Below are 16,058 nucleotides of genomic sequence, written 5' to 3' on the forward strand. Positions count from 1 at the left end.
TAGATATGTGATTCTATGCATCATAATTTCAGGGATGGAAACATCTTGTCTCTTGGCATGAACTTCACTTTTTTGCCACTAGTGGCTTTTATTTTAAAGAAATCCAACAGAAAGGGGATGGAAAGAAGGTGGGTGGAGGAGGACATGCAACCGAGGAGCCACGTAGAAGAGTTGTAGTCAACTTTTTTTCATCGCAGATGCAACATATGTCTCTCTGTACAGCTAGCTTTGCTAGCATCACGTCCACAGATCTAACCTTTCTTTAAGCTTTCCTTCCAAGTGCCGCTAAAAGTTGGACGAAGTCCCCACCGTCTGTGAAAGCGAAGCGCTGCTGATTTTACATGTCACCATATCTATGATTTATGCAGCACTATTATATGTCTGACGATTAGACAGACATCTTCTCCCGCACAGAGGAAACCACTGCGCATGTCTGGAGCTCCGCGTGCGAGTAAAGGTGGAAGCAATGGGTGACAACAGACACGTAAGTCGGATTTTACGGCGCCACCATAAGTCCCTGAACTTCACATTTTAACGGAAAAAAACGAAATGCAACTTGGATGTAACCAGTAACGCAACACTTTTGTAGAAATGTAGTGAAGTAGAAAGTACAGATACTTACTGTAAAATGTAGTGGAGTAAAAGTAGAAAGTACCCATTATTAAATCTACTTAAGTAAAGTACAGATACACGAAAATTGTACTCAAGTACAGTAACGAACTACTTGTACTTTGTTACTTCCCACCACTGACTAACAGACAGGACCCGACAAGAGACAGAGTCAACAGGTGGACTTAAATACACACGGGGGTAATCAAGGGAACAAGACATACCAGGGAAGCAATCAGCGGGGAAGACACAGGGACAGAGACTCACAGGACAGAACTGAACACAGAAAACCCTTACAATAAGTACACAGGAACACAGATTATGACAATATTGTTCCTCTACAGTTTGTTCCTTTTACTCAAACTGGACGCAGGCTAACCTATATGGATATTTACATTCTCCTGTGAAGAATTATGATTCTTTCTAGAGTTTTTGATCAAGGTAGGAGTTTAAACCCCACCGCGATAGTTCTGGTTACAGCTCTACATGACACGCAGGAATAACTAGTAGCACTTTCAGAGGTGCGTTGAATGAGCGGTGAGAATGATTTATATTTGTGGACCAAGAATTTTGTGTGGCTTTTCCATCTCAACACGCTGCCCTGCGCCCGGCTCTGTCTTGCGCTGATAAAGTTTATATGTCTGTGTTGTCCACTTAGTCAGCCAGAGTTAATGCGCGCGGCTGCGCGGAGATCTGAGAAACTCGTCCTGTAAACACAAGCAACCAAAATAGTTTCCGTGTCCCCTTGTTAAAACCTCAACAGACACGAAATGAAGAGCTACTAAAGCCACATCAGCATCATTGAATTAAATCTCCTGTTTGTTGCGCATCTACGCGCAGTGTAGCGGATTTACCTTATGCAGGGCAGGTCCCAGGCTGCATGAGGCCTTGAGGAGAATTTGACTTAGGGGCCCCTTTTGCTGCTAAAAACATCAGCACCTCTAGCATCTTCTGTGTTAGATTTAATCTGGGAGAGGGGGAGTAGTTTAACAGGTCAACCTAAAAAGAATCAGTTGTAATTGCAGTTTACTAATTTGTATATGTAAACAAACAGAGCTCATACTCAAAGATTAAATTCACAGCATCAGATTGTTGCTATGGTAACAATGTTGTTCTTTTAACTTTTACAAAGTAAACTTGCCAGCTCCTTTAAATCTTACATTTAAATGTTAAACAATTTAAAATATTTAAATTTATGTATGCTGAAACCGTTAAATGAAATTTATCAATGTTGATAATCTGAAAAAATAAATGTTACATATTTATTTTATAGCCTTGAAGCCCTGGAGCCTTATGGAGCTGCTGACTTAATTTGGATTTAACAGATGTGCATATAATTGATATTCATTTTAATTTCAATTAGTTGTTTTTAAGAGTAGTTGTGGGTTTAAATTGCATTTAATATTTAATATTTTTACATTTCCTGTCTACTTAACATCTTTTAATACAAAATCATGGTGGACTGCTGGAGGAACGCCGGTGGACCACCTCGGCGCCCCTACCACCGGGCTTATCAAGTTTTCTGGGGGAAACCCTGCCAGGGTTACCATAGATATTAAAAGGATTTCTCAAACATGCATGAAAGAATCAAAGCAAGGTATGTTTTTTATGAGGGAATAACATTATAACATGATAGAACGCTCAAAAAAAATTGATTTTTCATCATTCTGTCCTTTAAAAACCACATTTTTCTTCTACTCTACAGTTGGTGCTACTATTTTGATTGATCACATAAAATCCCCCCCAAAATGTACCAAACTTGATTTAACTTGCTATGTGTAAAAGCCTTTACAGTTACCTAATTCATCCCCAGAGGAAAAGATGGCAGAACCCAGGCGGGAGTTGTAGTGGGAGTTGGCAAAGGCAGTGAAGTTGTTCTGCAGCCGGCGGTGTCGTATGTAGAGCGCTACTAGGCCGCTGCCCACGACCACCACCAGCAGAAAGAGGACGGGAACCACCACTGATGCCATATCTCTGGAATGGTTATCTCTGTGGGATGCTTCTCTGCTCCCTGAACAGGTGGGAAAAACAACGTCAAAAAAAGGAAATTAAGATTTCCCTTTCTAATGCATGGGATGTTTGACATTAGCAACTGTAGCATACAAATTGAGTATTTATCATGTGGTTTGCACTCCTCATTAAACCCAGCTTCATCAATCTGTGCGATAATCCCTCCCTGGAAGTTCTGGAGGATCACCAGTACCTGTCTGTTGGTTGTAGAGCAGGAGTGCAGGTTCCCCACACAGCTGGCCACCCAGCAGGCACCTGGCCTGCACCGAGAATGTGTAGTTGTGTCCCACCAGCAGACTGCTGATGCGGAAGTAAGTCTCTGTGGTGTTTCCCAGATAAGCTGTCTGCTTGGTCACACTGTCAAACACATGGACCTCATATCCCTATGAATAACAGCAGTAGAATCTATCAGTAAGTAAATCACACTGACTTACAAGCTTCTAGTGGTTGAACTTCTGTCTTTTTTTCTTAAAGATTGTATTGGCTCTTGTGGCCTTTATTTAAGAGTGGTCAGACAGGAAGGTGGGTAATGAGTGAGGGAAAGGTCATGTGGCAAAGGTTGTGGACTTTGAGATGCGAGACTCGGACCTGTGACAGGTGTGTGAGGGACTAAGGCCTCTGTATGTGGTTTGTGCAAATGTGACTTGCAGTCATCCAAGATTTTGGAAATAGAAAGTGTTCACTCTGCTGACTGGATTATGTTTCCCAACTGAAAGACTGGGGATCATTTAACAACAGCATCTCCTGATAGATCACAGACTATAGGATTTATCAGACCCACTAAAGCAGACAATCTTACTAATGTGAAGGAACATACAAAACCAGTATGTGGCAGTAATAAAAGATAGTCTCTGAACTCTAAAGCGTTATATCTCTGTGCCACTCCCAAATATAACAATATAGTTTGGATAGTGGTGACTGTATTCTTTGTTATACTCATGTTGAGATGTTAGAGCATTTATTTGACATGTAGAGTTTGTGGGGTTCAAACAACTTTAAATGTTATCTGTATTCCTATCTTAGTAGACAACAATATAATGTTAGGGTTGGATCAAGCAAATAAGCCTGTGCATATCCTGGTCTAGGAAGTGGTGAGGTGGCGGTAGTCTTTGTAAAGGAATGCAGCAGTCAGTAATTTCTCACCCTGCTCTCATTGAAGCCCTTCTCTTGGACTGCAAGGCTCTTCCAGAAGAGGAACACATGGTCATTTTCTGTCAGAATTTTCAAGGCTTCTGGAGCGGGCAAAGGAACTGAAAAGGAGGGAAATAATAAATGATTTTGCTGCTCTTTGAGCAAAATTACAGTTAAAATCAGACGCCTACATGAATTCATAGACTTGAATGACATTAACTCCATGCTAACGCTGGATCTGAATTAGAATCCCACCGTTATGATGACTATAAATTGAAGTGACCACAATTTTATAGTATTTACCAAAAGATTGCAACTTTGATTATAATATGGTGTAGCAATATTTTAAAAGATTTTGCTGCAGAGATATCAAAAAATATTAGAGGTGCAACAACATAAAACTATTTGGGCCGATATTGATAGTAATATTGCAGGCCTTTTTTGCTTTTATCAAATAAAACTATAATGATTTTTAAAGTTATAAATTAGCTGGACAATTCTACATTAATTTTAGAATTTTCTGATTTACACAAGGTCTAAGGCACAATGTGTAAAACTCCAGTCCTGGAGAGCCACTACCCTGCAACTTTTAGATGTGCCTCTGCTGCACCACACCTGAATAGAATAATTAGGTCGTTAGCAGGGCTCTGGAAGGCTCTACATAAGGAGGAGGTAATTAAGCCAGTGTTTTGTACCTGTGGCACATCTAAAACTGCAGGACAGCGGCCCTTGAGGACTGCAGTTTGACACCCCTTGTCTAAGGGATGCGTAAAAGCTCAAACATCTAAAAACATCCACATAAATATGCATTGAATTGCCCCACTAGCCAGTTTGTTCTGAATTATGCAGATTTTTCGGCATTAACAAGCTTCTGGTTTATTCTGGTGGAAACTGTTGTTGCGCAACACCCCCCTCCCCTCTTCTCTCTCTCTACTTCCCCTTCTGAGAGGAGGTAGATGTGCTTTCCAGCTCTCCGTCTAACGCAGGGGTCCCCAAACTTTTTCCTGTGAGGGCCACATAACTTTTCCCTTCTCTGGTGGGGGGCCGGAGTCAGTTTGTAACAGAAAAAGTGTGACGATCGCAGGAGTGCCTAAATGTAAAAATATATTTTTTTTCCAGAAAGCACAATCAAATAACCCTCTCTGGGTTCTTCACAAAACAAGTCAGAAAATAAATAACTAAATAACCCCCTCTGGGTTCTTCACAGGAAAAATCCAGGAAGGATTATAGTCAGTATTTCCGAATTATGAGCCGCACTGGACTGTAAGCCACAACCCCAAAGTTTTTTTTTTTAAACCAGTAAACATACACATATAAACCTGCCGCTCCAGGTTTTCCAAAGCGATGCAGCAGCAGCAGAGGGGGTCGGACACCCAAAATCTGAGTCATAACAGGTCAATTGAACATCACATTTATTAGGGTTGAAAAAGAAAAAGTTACCCAGATTAGATTTAACAGAACTGAAGAGCTGATCCTTCGTGTCTGCTACTAGCATGATATACATCATTGGTCCCTAACCTTTTTATTACTGCAGACCAGTCAAGACGTGTAGATTTTGTTGCGCCCCTGGAGGGAGAGTGGAGGTGGGGGATGAACAGTCAGATAAGGCTTCTGCATGTTGGTGCTCCCACTAAATACTGAATATGCCCTATTTGGGTTGTCTTGGCCCTTTTATCGCAGCCTGTGGGGTTTTCCCTGACTGGGAACGAGAATACGACCTGTTGAATGTGATAGGTAGCCAATCTTCTTCTTCTTCTTCTTGGATTTTATTGGCGGTTGGCCAGGTAGCCAATCAAAAAGCGCGGTGACGTAAGAACAGAGGGGAGTCCCAAACAGCTGACATATCGCGTAACTGAGAGTCCGGTGGATATCGGAGATGATATGTGGAAATGTTTATTATTAAATCTAAAGGTCATTATTATGTTTATTCAGTTAAAAATGTTAACTATGAAAAAACACAGTCACCTCCAAATCATAGCAGCAAATAGAGCGGCTGCTCCCGCTGTCTTTCATCCACCGCCTTTTCTTTTTGTTACGTCTTTTATCTCTTAAAATGAGTCCACAAACTGTCACTATTGCTTCTACATCGTCATCCGTGTTTGGTTATTCTAAATTCCCGCTATGTTGGGGGTTTTACTGGATTATCCTCTGGAATCGGGATGTTCGTGACTGGAATCGGTTCGTGTTGCTCCTGCCTTGGACACACAAACCTTTTGTACTGTTATCAGCTCTGTGGTCACAGAGGTTTGGAGAATCGGCCGACAATTCATAAATCTTTCCGTCTAAACCAGACTTAAGCCTCACAAGCTCTACTCATCTCCTCTCGACCACTGCCCAAAAGCTCTCTGACTGTGGTCGCTATGGTAACGTTTATATATCCTTTGATAATAACAGAAGCACCACAAAAACAAACATTTTACTTTCGCGAAAATTTTAACTCACGATAAAGACTAACGGGAGTCCTGAGCTTGTTTCTCTGCAACGAGATGGTCCTATCTGAAAGTGATGAGAGACAATGACACCCAAAGTGTTGCTTATATCCACAGCCTGCTTGGTCTCTAGTGGCAAAGCAGCTTTAAGCTTCATTGCCTCATTAGCAGCCGGTTGCCGCATGTTATGCAGAGCGGGCTTGTAAAGTGGGACTCACCTACCGGTCCGAGATAAATCCATTCTCCTGTCTCTTCTCTGGACCTTTTCCCCTTTGTAAATAAACTTTTCAAAGGCATCTGATCTGTTTCTTACTCATTTTGCTGCTTGTAGGCTCAATGTTGACACGCAAGTAACCGAGACTTCCAATGATTCACATACTGCTAAAGAGCCCCCTGGTGGTTGAAGAAAAATCCACATATAAACGGCTCATAGTCCGGAAAATACGGGAAATGAAAAAAAATCTGAATGCTCTCTGGTATTGTTCAGGGGGCTGGACCAAATGTGGATTCGGGCTGGATCCGGCCCGCGGGCCGTAGTTTGGGGAGCCCTGGTCTAACGGGTCCGAGAAGCCTCTAAGTCCTGAGTATTACTACAGATGAGAATATAGAGGACATTCTGTTTAAGCTGGGCGCGAGAAAGACTAGCCTGGTTTCTAACGACCTCTGCCTCCAGATGTCCCACCCTTTTTCACCCTGTGGACTAGCCNACATTCTGTTTAAGCTGGGCGCGAGAAAGACTAGCCTGGTTTCTAACGACCTCTGCCTCCAGATGTCCCACCCTTTTTCACCCTGTGGACTAGCCAGATCAAGCAGCCCGCAATCAGCTAGCTTCACAGAGCACACCTGTTAACGGTCGCTCTTTCTCTTTATTACAACTTGCACTTGTTACTGAACCAGGTAGGTTTTAGTGACTCGGGCGAGTCCCAAGGGTGTTGTTTTGGCTAAAAGCAACCTATAAAACATTTTCCACTTTTTCCTCCCAGAATCAAACTTCATAGCTATTTTACAACCAACAAAGAACTTTAAGGTGACTCATTAATTGAATGTCCACAACATCTTTTAGATTTTCTTAATGCTAATTATTTTATTAGTAAGGCAATTTTGCAAGGGTCAGTACAGCTTAATTTACTAACAGAAATAATCAAATAAGTAAAATCAATAATCTAGCCTATCTTTGCCTAATGCTGACACTGTGAACTAAAAAAGGGAAACTTTGAGAGAGATGGACGGAGTTTGGCATCTTGAACCCCAGAACTGGCCTGATGATGAAAAAGTTGTTGCAGCAGCAGAAGGCTCTCAGTACAGGAAGAGTACTGACTTAGAGCGGCAGGTCTCGGGCCTCAGGGTGACTTCCTCATGCGCGTAGCGATCCTCAGCTTCTTGTCTTGCAGCTCTGTAGCTCCTTTCTCCTCATCTCACGATCTTTCTGGTCCATCGAGATGTAGACGAGCTGGTCTCACGGAAGGAACACACCAGTTCTTCCTCTTTGCCTTTGTCTTTATCTTCATCTTTGCCTTAGTCTTTGTCTTTGTGGTCCCGAACCCAGCTGATGAGAGAAGTGCAATTTGAAGCAAGATGTTGTGAGGCTAACGGGTTTGGTCCCCATGTGCAGAACAGTCTTCGGCTCTGTGGCTCCAGCTCCTCTTCAGCTGCAGAGTTCTTTGTCCATCTCGATCTTGGCTCGAAGCTGCCTGAAGGATCCAACCAAAGATTCCTCTTTTGCACCAACCTTATAAAGGATTTGTCCACCCTTTTGGTGTGTTTCCGATGATCTCATATCCATCACCGTTTTGGAGACATGTCTGTTCTAATGACATAATGCATTGGTCACCTCTGCTCTCCTATCAGTTCCTCTTTTCCCCTGACCTTTCACCTACCATCTATCTCCAACACATCATCAGTGACCTTTAATTACAGTTACACATTTTANGATCTTTCTGGTCCATCGAGATGTAGACGAGCTGGTCTCACGGAAGGAACACACCAGTTCTTCCTCTTTGCCTTTGTCTTTATCTTCATCTTTGCCTTAGTCTTTGTCTTTGTGGTCCCGAACCCAGCTGATGAGAGAAGTGCAATTTGAAGCAAGATGTTGTGAGGCTAACGGGTTTGGTCCCCATGTGCAGAACAGTCTTCGGCTCTGTGGCTCCGGCTCCTCTTCAGCTGCAGAGTTCTTTGTCCATCTCGATCTTGGCTCGAAGCTGCCTGAAGGAACCAACCAAAGATTCCTCTTTTGCACCAACCTTATAAAGGATTTGTCCACCCTTTTGGTGTGTTTCCGATGATCTCATATCCATCACCGTTTTGGAGACATGTCTGTTCTAATGACATAATGCATTGGTCACCTCTGCTCTCCTATCAGTTCCTCTTTTCCCCTGACCTTTCACCTACCATCTATCTCCAACACATCATCAGTGACCTTTAATTACAGTTACACATTTTAAACCATTTCAAGTTCAATGTCAAAATCACATTTACAACCTTTTAGTTTCTCTGATTTAGCATTCATTTATCATTTTATAATAACCATATTTTATTAGTTACTCTTATTATAATCATGATGTGAGTTATTGCAGACATTAATGGAAAGAAACCAACAATAATCCATTATTCAAATTATTTGATACCATGTTACAGTTACTTGTTTCACCTGTAAGTACTTCCATAAGTATAAGAGTAAGTGCAAATATTCTTATAATCAAACCAACATCAACCACTGGTTAAACCAATGTTAATTATTGGCTTAATTATAAGTTATCATTATTAATTTAAGTATTTTACTCTGGGTTTTATCCAATTACTCAAAATGTTTAGATTTTATTCTTTAAACCTTTAATGCTTTGAAATGAGTAATCTGAACTATTTTTATCCACATGCAGGCTCGAAACTTCCTCTTTCTTCAGAAAACCTGCTCTTCCTTGTTCCATGACTCTCTTTCTGCCTGACTATGATTTTTTATGATTAAATAGAAAAGAGTAGAATTAAAGCAAAGTTTGCAGGACACAACAACACCACACACAACCAGATTAATTTTATTACCGTCTGATTCTACTGTTGGGTCTTGATGTCACCTGTGTAATTAGTTTTAAAGGTAACTTTATTCATTGTTATTATTAAACTAAAATCTCCAGCATGGGGAAGTGGGATGAGCTCGACTTTTCTCGACACCCCCTCCTCAAGGTCAGACCTTTCACATGCTGGGAACCCAACACCCTCCTGCAGGTCTGCGTCCTCATCCTCTGGAAAGAGAAGATGGTCCTCTGGGATGTGAAGATGCAGATCCTCAGTCATCACCAAGAACTCAGCAGTCTTCAAAACTCCACTGCTCTTTGACAAAACCTTTTTTTTTCATTAATTTTTTTATTAAGGAACAACATGAAGAATGTGCATCTTGTCTCTTTACAAAAGGTAGTATAGTCTTATACAATCATCTATTCAGTTTGTTATATTGATCTATACAGTATACCCCTACATGTGATTATACCATCTCCAGTACCTAGTGTTCCACTTTTCTTTTTTTGATTTTTCCCTTCTTTCCTCCACCCTCTCAGAAGAATGGGGAGGAAAAAGAATGAACAAACCAAATATCACATTGAAACAACTTTTCTGAACCGTAAAGCAAATGGTCTAAACCGAACAGAGGAGCTAAGAAACAATGGGTGTCACCTCACTTTCATTAGGTTCAGATCTGGTGTTCATGAAAGTTCGCTATGGGGTCCAACATTTTTCAAATCTGTCTTGCTCCAGTGTCAATGCAAATGTCAGTTCCTCCATTTTGCAAATGTCCTGGATGATGTTTATCCAGTCTTCTAGTGTGGGCATTTTCTCAGTCATCCATTTCCGAGAGAGTGCTTTTGTACTGGCAATTAGCATTATATTGAACATGTATGTTTTATAAAATCCCTTTACACAGTTTGTTTGCTTGCCCAAGAAAATAGTCTCAAAGTTTAGAGTGAAATTGGCCCCAATAACAGTCTCCACACTGCTTAATTATCCCTCAGTAAGAAAGTAACTTAAGACAGCTCCATAAAATATGAAAATGCCCAGCTTGTTTCGACCCACATAACCTCCAGCATGTTCTAGCTGCATTTCTGCCCCTTTGAGCTGGTGTTTTGAAAAAGCGTGTAACAATCTTCCAAGCAAATTCTCTCTATGTTAGTGATGATGTACATTTCCAACAGTTACTCAAAATGTCTAACCAGTCTTCAATGTGAATTTGATGGTTCTCTTCCTTGTCCCATTTATTTTTAATATATTATGTTTTGTAGCTCATTATACATTTTGGATGTTAATTTAATAATGGAGGTTGGTTGATATGATTTTAGAAAGGTATTTAAGATACCAACAAAAGCCCAGTCTGGTTCATCTTTATTTATTTTTTCTAAATAATGCCAGATTTGTAGATAACGAAAAAAATGTCTGTTGAGACCATATTTTTGCATAATTAATTTCTTGAAAGGTCCTCAAACAGCCTTTATGATATTGTATTTTACCACGCCCTTTTCAATCCATTTTTTTAAAAGTATTATCTGTTTAATTTGGGGTAAAGTCTTGGTCATATGCTATCCATCTGATTGGCAAACAGGACTCTTTATTTTCTTTTACTAATTTTGACCAGGTCTTGAGTGCTGATCCTGAACATGGATTGAGTTCTTTAAGGTATATATTAAGTCTATATTTCCAATTGCTGCTTGCAAGAGGACACCATTGCTTGTACATTCAGTCTCCTTCCATTTTGCTGTGTAGGAGGAGTCACACATCTCCACCGATGGATATATTTGTGCTACCTTGCAATAATTATTTATGTTTGGGAGTGAAAGCTGTTGGAAACTTTGACCACTTTTTTGGAAGAAAGTATACAATTGATTAAACTCCATCCTTTGAGGAGTGGCTTTGACAGACCTGTGTTGAGGGTGAAGCTGGCCTCCTTGGTCATATTGCGAAGGCGGACGGAGACGCTGTACCTTCCTCCCGACTCCAGGCCTCTCAGCAGGTACTCCACCGTGTTGTTCTTGGTGGTCAGCTTGTAGTCCCTCTCCCCTTTCCTGATCACATCTTTCACGTGGATCACATATGTCTTAGGGGATGGACATGCAAACAGAGTAGGTAAGCACACTGGGTGGATCACAAGCATTTAAACTGAACTGGGTATTCTTTCACATAAATTCCCAAAGTAAAGTTAAAGGGGCATCATTGCAAATTTTTCAGGCATACAGTGCTATTTTATAGCATAATAAAGTAAATATGTTAACTTCAATTGTAATACAAATGCTATAAATATCAAATGTGACTTAAAAATTTATTTTGCAATTTAGTGTCTTGAAATTGGGCCTCTGTTTCTTTAAAAATTTCTGCTCTTTCTGAAACTCCAGCATGAGGAAGTCATCACAACATGGCTCCTCTATTAACCCTTCCACAACATTTTTACCAGTGATTCACTGAGAAGTAGCTCATACAATGAGCTCTGCAAATTCTCAGTTCCACAAGGTGTTTGCTTATTGCTGTTGGCTAGTCTGAAGGAGTGGGGGAGTTACAAGGGAGGGATGCTCTGTCAGGCGGAAGCTCAGAAACTTAGAGGGTGGGGCTGGCATGCACAGTGTTTCGCACAGCTAAGTGGTTGCCATGGCAATAAAATATTTTTTTTTCAAACATGCATGAAAGAATCAAAGCAATACTCCAGGTTATGTTTTTGATGAGGGGATAACATTATAATGTGAAATATTACATGACACTGCCCCTTTAAAAGCACCAACATGGCAACGTCTCAGAGCAGAGTGACAGTCTCATACCAGGGGGCCGTCTGGCGTGTCGAAGGGTGGCTGCCATTTCAGCAAGGCCTGTGTCTTGCCCACACGCACACGATGGAGGTTTCGCGGAGGCAGCCTCTCATCAGGGATCATTTTCACCACAGCGTAGTCAGAGGGAGGACCCAGGAAGGGAGAGACAACCCGGGCCTGAATCAATATCATATCAATATCAATCATTGGTGTGAGATAATGTCTGTCACCTTTCTGTCTGCTTCGTCACACACAGTAAGGACACAAAAACATTCTGCTGCCCTTGCATTAGCAACATGCCTGGTCAGAACTTTTCACTCTGGAACTAGAGCAGAACCTTATAGAACAGAACAGAGGTCTTCAACATAAGGAACACAGAGGAACTGCAGGGTTTTGTGAGATTTCAGATTAACCAGACTTTTTCTTTTGACTTCAGAGTTAGTCCTTTAAATACACATTAACATGAAACAATGTGTTATAGTCTGATAAATCCAAGAAATTGGCAAACATTATGGTGGTGGCAGAATTGTGCTATGAGGATTACCTTTTTATTCAGATGGAAGTACAGTTGATTGTCAAAGTGGATAAAATCAAGAACAATGTTCAAATGCAAAAAGTTCCAATTCCATTGGTGGGAGAAAACTGACAATGAGGAGGAATCGGATTTTCAGAGTTCCAGAGCAAAACGAAAGTTACCACTGTAACTACGGTTCCATGAATCCCATATGCCCACCTGAGGCAGTGCTTTGAGCACTGAATAATCATTCTTGCCCATGTGCAGGTCGAATATTAATCACAACAATTAATCGCATTGGTGACCTGCCGGTGACCAATGCGAATCTATATAGTCGCATGACACCCAGCAATCAATCGCTCAACCTTCTCGTGAGATGCAAAGGACATGACCCTCGTAGAATAGCACCTCACACCTGCTGGCAGTGGACAACCCTGCAAAGCAAGAGCCTTTGCGATCAAATCCATAACCCAGTGTGCAAGTTACGGCTCAGAAAGGGCCTGAACTTTCCGTGAGTCCGCATAGCAAACAAAAAGGCCATTCATTTTTTGGAAACACAGTGGAATTGATATATGTTCCTTAAGAACACGAACAGGGCACAGATATCCAAAGGGGCCCCCGGTGTCAAACCAGGCAAGATGGAGTGTCTGGGTACAGCTTGCCACCAGTGACACTTTATGAATAAATGACACATCAGGTTACAGTGTGACACCTCAGCTCTCAGGGTTCCACCGGCAGCAGGGCTCAGGTATCAAAAGAGTCTGCAATTCCCCCACACGCTTTGCAGAAAACATTGGCAAAAGGAACACCATCTTCAATGAGAGCCATTTGAGGTCTGCAGATGCAAAGGCCTCAAACATGGGGGGCCGAAGAGCCTAAAGCACCAGAGAAAGATCACACACCACAGAGCGGTTGGATGGGTACGCCAAGTACCTCTTAAGAACAGCACAATGTCCTTATTTCGCCAACCAAGCAACCATTCAATCAAACACGCCAATAGGAAATATTATCCTCATATACTTTCAAGGTAGATAGAGACTGTCACTGATCAAGTAATGCTTGCAGGAAGGTCAGTATGTCAGAAACTGAACACTGCACCGGATCCTGCCCTTTATCATGCCACCAGATTGGAAAGACCACCCATTTGTTAGCATAAACAGCTTGTGCCCATCACTGCAAAAACTGAAATCTTAGCAAGATTAAATATCTTAAATTAAGGAGATTTATGCTTGTTTTCTTCCTGACAAGATTGTTTTTTTTCTTACCATGAGGTTTTTATGAAATCTGAAATTGTCTCTGCTTTGATTGACGCTGGTGTTCTTCCTCACACTAGTTCTGATGGTGATCCTCAAGTTAATTCTAATGCTGATATTCAAACTAACTTTGACCCGGCTCCTCAGCTTAGCCTTGATGCCCAGATTAGCCCTCAACAGTGTCAGGGCGCTGGGACTGAAAAGGCTTTTCCTGATCTTCTTGAGTTGGAATTACAGCTTGAACTCCGCCGTATGGCTCTCAGAGAACGGGAATTGGATCATAAGTTTGAACTGCGTAAATTGGAAACTGAAGCAAACAAAGAAGCTCGTTTGAAAGAGCTTGAATTGAGCAGCTCGTCTAGTCTGTGGGGTTCCTCTACCTTTAACCCTTGTGTGTGTGAGGACTGAGGTAAACGATATAAGTTTTACACGTGTGGGGTCGGTTGGACCTCATTTCTACATACAAGGGTTAATATAAGCAAGTGCATTCGTTTGATACCACCTTTTCCGGAAATGATGTGGACACATATTTTTATCCTATTTGAGAGAGTGGCTACATCATTACAATGGCCAAAACAGTTTTGGTCATTATTACTGCAGTGCGTATTTACGGGAAAAGCTCAAGAGACCTATGCTTCACTTCCATATGATGTCAGTTTGAATTATGACACAGTGAAATCAGCTGTTCTCAAAGCATATGAGCTTGTGCCGGAAGCATATAGGCAAAAGTTTCGCTGTCTTATTAAAGCTGAAGGTCAGAGTTATGATAAGGAGGTCTTATTTGATCGTTGGTGTTTGGCACAGGGCGTGAAAAGATTTAGTTACGTGATCTAATTCTGATGAAAGAATTTAAAAACTGTTTAATAAAATAGATTGCAACATATATAAATGAATAGAAGGTTTTTGAAATTTCCAAGGCGGCTGTATTGGCAGATGAGTATGTTTTGACTCATAAAAATGTATTTGAAAAGCAGCCGTATGTGCCACACCGTAGCACCCCACCTCCTGCAAAGCCCGACGTTGAGGTGGAACATCGCTTTGAAGGTGGAGTTGGTAGAAGCCCAGTTTGCGCTCACTGCAATAAGCATGATTTTTGCTTAACAAAAAGCCCTTGTCATCCAAACCAGCCACGGCGGTTTAGCCACCCCCAGTATTAGTTTCATCCTCAGTATTAGGCGGTGACAGCAGAGCTGGGAATCTATGCACCCTTCTTAGGAAAGGGAGTGTCTCCATGGTGGGGAGAGAAAGAGTACCTGTGACGATCTTGAGGGACACAGTGGCATCTAGATCCATTATTCTCGATAGTGTTCTACAGTTACATGATGAGACCTTTTTAAATTCAAATTCACCTCTGGTGAAGTGGTGGTTACCGCAAGTTCAGTTTTCCGAATGAAACGATTCTGGGAAACGATTTGGCCAGTGGTAAAATTTTGATTAATCTGGAAGTCATCACAGTTCCAGTGATATCTGATGCCCCAGATGAGCTGCAGAGAAAATATCCAAAGGTGTTCCCCGTGTGCGCGGTTACTCACGCTATGGCCCGGAAAAACATTGAACTGGACACCGATGATGTGATCGACATGGAGAAAAGCGTGTTATCAGATGACCCTTTAAATAGGGAAATTAACTCGGACCTTGTGGGTACGTCGTTTCACCTCCTGTGGAAGCTTCATATGATGTGGGCCAGTAGGAGGCTCTTGACGACAAAATGTCGAGAGAAAATCTTATCCTGGAACAAAGTTGTGATTCTTCTCTTTTCCCTTTGCACAACCATGTTGTGTCAAATGAAGAAGTTGAGAAATTGCATGAAGGATATTTTGTGTAGATGGCTTGCTGGTGCGTAAATGGATGTCATCACAGGCCACCGGAGAAGATGATTGGCGGACAGTTAATCAAATTGTGGTAGCAACAAAATTTTGCCTTGCCATTTTAAATCCAATGGCTGGTCACATGGGGGTGACCAAAACATATGACCGCATTTTGCAGTAATTTTGCTGGCCAGGGTTAAAAAAAGATGTGAGGAAATATTATAAAACTTGTGAGGTGTGTCAGATCTCAGGGAAATCCAATCAAATAATTACACCTCATCTTTTACATCCTATTCCTGTGGTGGATGCACCTTTTGACCGTGTTTTGGTGGACTATATTGGTCCCTTTACAAGAACCAAATCTGATCATAGGTTTTTGTTAACGGTGATGTGTGTATCAACTCGGTTTCCGAAGGCTATACCCTTACGCAAAATAACTGCGCCATCAGTTGTGGCTGCCTTGGTGAAGTTCTTCTCTTTGTTTGGTTTGCCAAGAGTAGTTCAGACTGATCAAGGAACCAATTTTATGT

General features: G+C 41.5%; 1 protein-coding gene across 1 annotated transcript in view; it reads right to left on the reverse strand.

Annotated features, from left to right (window-relative positions):
• Window positions 1-16,058, reverse strand: part of LOC103131732 (sortilin-related receptor-like) — a 102,300-nt gene that overhangs the window by 29,233 nt on the left and 57,009 nt on the right. The window contains exons 10-14 of the mRNA XM_007543436.2: window positions 11,966-12,130; window positions 11,079-11,253; window positions 3,763-3,869; window positions 2,813-3,002; window positions 2,408-2,620 (exon numbers count right to left, since the gene is read on the reverse strand). Of these exons, the coding sequence (XP_007543498.2) occupies window positions 2,408-2,620; window positions 2,813-3,002; window positions 3,763-3,869; window positions 11,079-11,253; window positions 11,966-12,130 (850 nt within the window). The remainder of the gene's footprint in view (window positions 1-2,407; window positions 2,621-2,812; window positions 3,003-3,762; window positions 3,870-11,078; window positions 11,254-11,965; window positions 12,131-16,058) is intronic.

This window comes from Poecilia formosa, unplaced genomic scaffold (assembly GCF_000485575.1).
Source record: "Poecilia formosa unplaced genomic scaffold, Poecilia_formosa-5.1.2 Scaffold824, whole genome shotgun sequence".
NCBI lineage: Eukaryota > Metazoa > Chordata > Actinopteri > Cyprinodontiformes > Poeciliidae > Poecilia > Poecilia formosa.